Source organism: Phragmites australis, chromosome 16 (assembly GCF_958298935.1).
Source record: "Phragmites australis chromosome 16, lpPhrAust1.1, whole genome shotgun sequence".
Taxonomy (NCBI): Eukaryota; Viridiplantae; Streptophyta; class Magnoliopsida; order Poales; family Poaceae; genus Phragmites; species Phragmites australis.
The window spans coordinates 22637149-22639929 of NC_084936.1; the positions used below are offsets into that span (position 1 = coordinate 22637149).

Consider the following 2781-nt stretch of genomic DNA (forward strand, 5'->3'; position numbering starts at 1 on the left):
CCACCGCCACCTGCTTCAAAAAAAAACTAGAAGGCCAACCGGGAGGGCACCCCGGTCATTTCCGCCCCTGCCTAAAGCCACCGCAGGCCCGGACAAAAGGAAACAAAAACTAAAGCGAGCTAGCGCAAATACTCCCACCCTGCCACGTCACCGATCCGCGTGCTCCCGCTTTCCCAGCCGCCCGATCCTGCCACCACTAGCGATCCCGCCCGTCCATCAGCTCGCCATCCCCATCCCCATCCGATCCCATCTCACACACAAACACACACTCACACACAGCCATAAAACAACGAGGAAAAAAATAGTAAAGAAACGGGAGCGAGCACATCCATCTCTCCTCCTCCCCATTTCTTATCTATCCTGATCCAAATCCTCCTCTCTTCTTATATCCTCCTCCAGGAAAATAATTCCCCACCGCATCTCGTCCTGCTCCTCCGCCGCCGCGTCGTCGCCATGGCCACCGAGGATGCCCCCAAGCCGTCCCCGCTCCCGCCCTACCCTGAGGTAACCCTGCTTCCGCCGTTTCTTGCGGTGTTTCTGTGTATTTTTTTTTCCGGTTCTGGGCTTGGCTGTGGGGAGGATTTGCTCTTTGCGTGGGACGGAGCTGGATTTGTGATGCGGATGTGTTTGATGGATGTTTCTTGGAACGAAAATTGTTTTCTTGTTGTGGAGATAGGAGTGAGGTTTTCGTGAGTTGATGGTGGTGCGTGTTTCTTGGGGTTGGGTGGACAGATGATACTGGCGGCGATCGAGGCGCTGAACGACAAGAACGGGTCGAACAAGTCGGCGATCTCCAAGTTCATCGAGGGCAAGCACGGCGACCTGCCGCCGGCTCACGCGTCGCTGCTGACCGCGCACCTGGCGCGCATGAAGGAGACCGGCGAGCTCATCTTCCTGAAGAACAACTATTTCCGCGCCGATGCCCCCGACGCGCCGCCCAAGCGCGGCCGCGGCCGCCCGCCCAAGCCCCGGGACCCCAACGCGCCGCCGCCGCCGCCCAAGCCGTCCTCCCCGCGGCCCCGCGGCCGCCCGCCCAAGTCCAAGTCCGTGGACCCTCTCGAGGCCGCCGTCGCCCAGGCCACCGCCGGCATGCCCAAGGCCCGCGGCCGCCCGCCCAAGAAGGCCAAGGCCAGCCCCGCCCCCGCCCCCGCCGGCGACGGCACCGCCCCCGTCAAGCGCGGCCGCGGCAGGCCCCCCAAGGTACGCCCCGCCGTGCCCAGCGAGACGGCGGCGGCTTGACGGTGCCCCGTCCGTCCATCGTGAGGGGTTAGGCGTAGCAACGATTCGTTTCGATCTGGTCCATGGTGTGCTCCGCTTCACCGGGTGCTGTTAAAATTAATCGCTTAGGCCTCCCTTCGGTTCCTTCCTCTAATTGTTGCCGCCACCGCTGTTAATCTAGTCGTCGCTTAATGAATTCGTGGAGTGATTAGGAGGATTTGATGTGCCGTGTTGTTCACTGTATCGTGCTGTTGTATTGCTGCTGCTGGTGTTGTAAGCCAAGCTAGGGAGCTGCTGCTGAGTTAATTAATTAAGCTAATTGGATGTGTACAATTAATTAGTGGATGGTGATGGTGATTTAAGGGCTTGCAAGTGCCCCCTAGTTTGACTCCACTCGAAGCTGCTGCCGCTAATTGTGATGGTGTTGTGTTGGTTTGACTAGCTCTTTTGTTTCCACTCTCATTCCAGTGTGCTGGACGGAAAGGGATCCGTTTTCACTGCAGAGAATGAATGTGTGATGGTGCGCTTGCTCTGCTTTGTCGTGTAGCGGGCCAGTGGCTCCGTGCGTTGTACTTGCAGCTGCTGCTTTTGTGAAGGCAGGTGCTTCGCTTTTGCTTGCAGATGCATATCTGCGTTCATGTGTGTGACTGTGAGCCGAGGTACTGATGAGGTTCGAGTGCAGGAGAGCAGGCATGAGATGGCAATTTATCGTTTCAAAGCGGTAGCTGACCATAGGGGCTTGTCCTGTTCTTTGGCGCATTTTGAGATTCTAGATCTATTTTGTGAAGAAAAAATTGAGAATTTCTTCTCTCTTCTGCCCCCCTAGGGTGTTAATGTTGGCCCACAGGATGTTTGGTTGTGTGGTGGCTTGAGGCCTCTTCTCTTCATCTCTCTCGCTCCCCCCTTCGGCTCTCTCTCTTCCCCCTAGATTCTGATTTGTTGTTGCCTCCGGTTAGATCCAACCACCACCCACCTCCCTCTTGGTCATAGGTTTGCCTCGCCATGGTCTTAGCTATGGAGAAGTTGTGCTCCCTCTTGGTCCATTTCAATAAGGGCTTTGTTGTGACAGCGAGCGAGAGTAAGGCGGGTCTCGAGGGTAGTGATGGCGTCATCAAGGCCGATGCGATGTGTCGTGCCATCTTGCTCCTCAATGTCGAGATGCTCTTGTAGCTCTTCATCGCCATCGTCTGTTGCATGCTCCCCTCTGAGAACCACATGTTGCAGAAGCTGCTCCTACTCTACCTTAGAGATCATCGACCGTTGGGACTTGGTTAGGCGTGCACTCTTGGAGATGATCCTCATCTTTTAGAACCTTCGCAACCTCTAGAGCCCCAACGAGTACATTTGCGGTGTCACACTATGCTTCCTCTTCTGCCTCTTTGAGCCTGAGGTGCTCAAGTCGCTCGTGCCATTTGTCCTCGTCAACCTCGAGCACCGCCACCACTTCATCAGGAGGCATGCCACCTCGACAATCTTCGTGATTTGCTGCCTCCTGCATGGGGACCTGCTCATCCCTGACGTGTCGGAGCTCGTCCAGTGTGCGCTTTGCGTCCGAGTCGGACG

The 2781-nt window shown here is 56.6% G+C and overlaps 1 protein-coding gene across 1 annotated transcript; it reads left to right on the top strand.

Moving 5' to 3' along the window:
• The first annotated feature begins 287 nt into the window (after positions 1-287).
• LOC133895842 (HMG-Y-related protein A-like) lies at positions 288-1611 on the top strand. The gene is made up of 2 exons (XM_062336364.1): positions 288-504; positions 733-1611. The coding sequence occupies exons 1-2, from the start codon at positions 454-456 to the stop codon at positions 1237-1239; spliced, it is 558 nt and encodes a 185-aa protein (XP_062192348.1). The 5' UTR covers positions 288-453; the 3' UTR covers positions 1240-1611.
• Positions 1612-2781: the final 1170 nt, after the last annotated feature.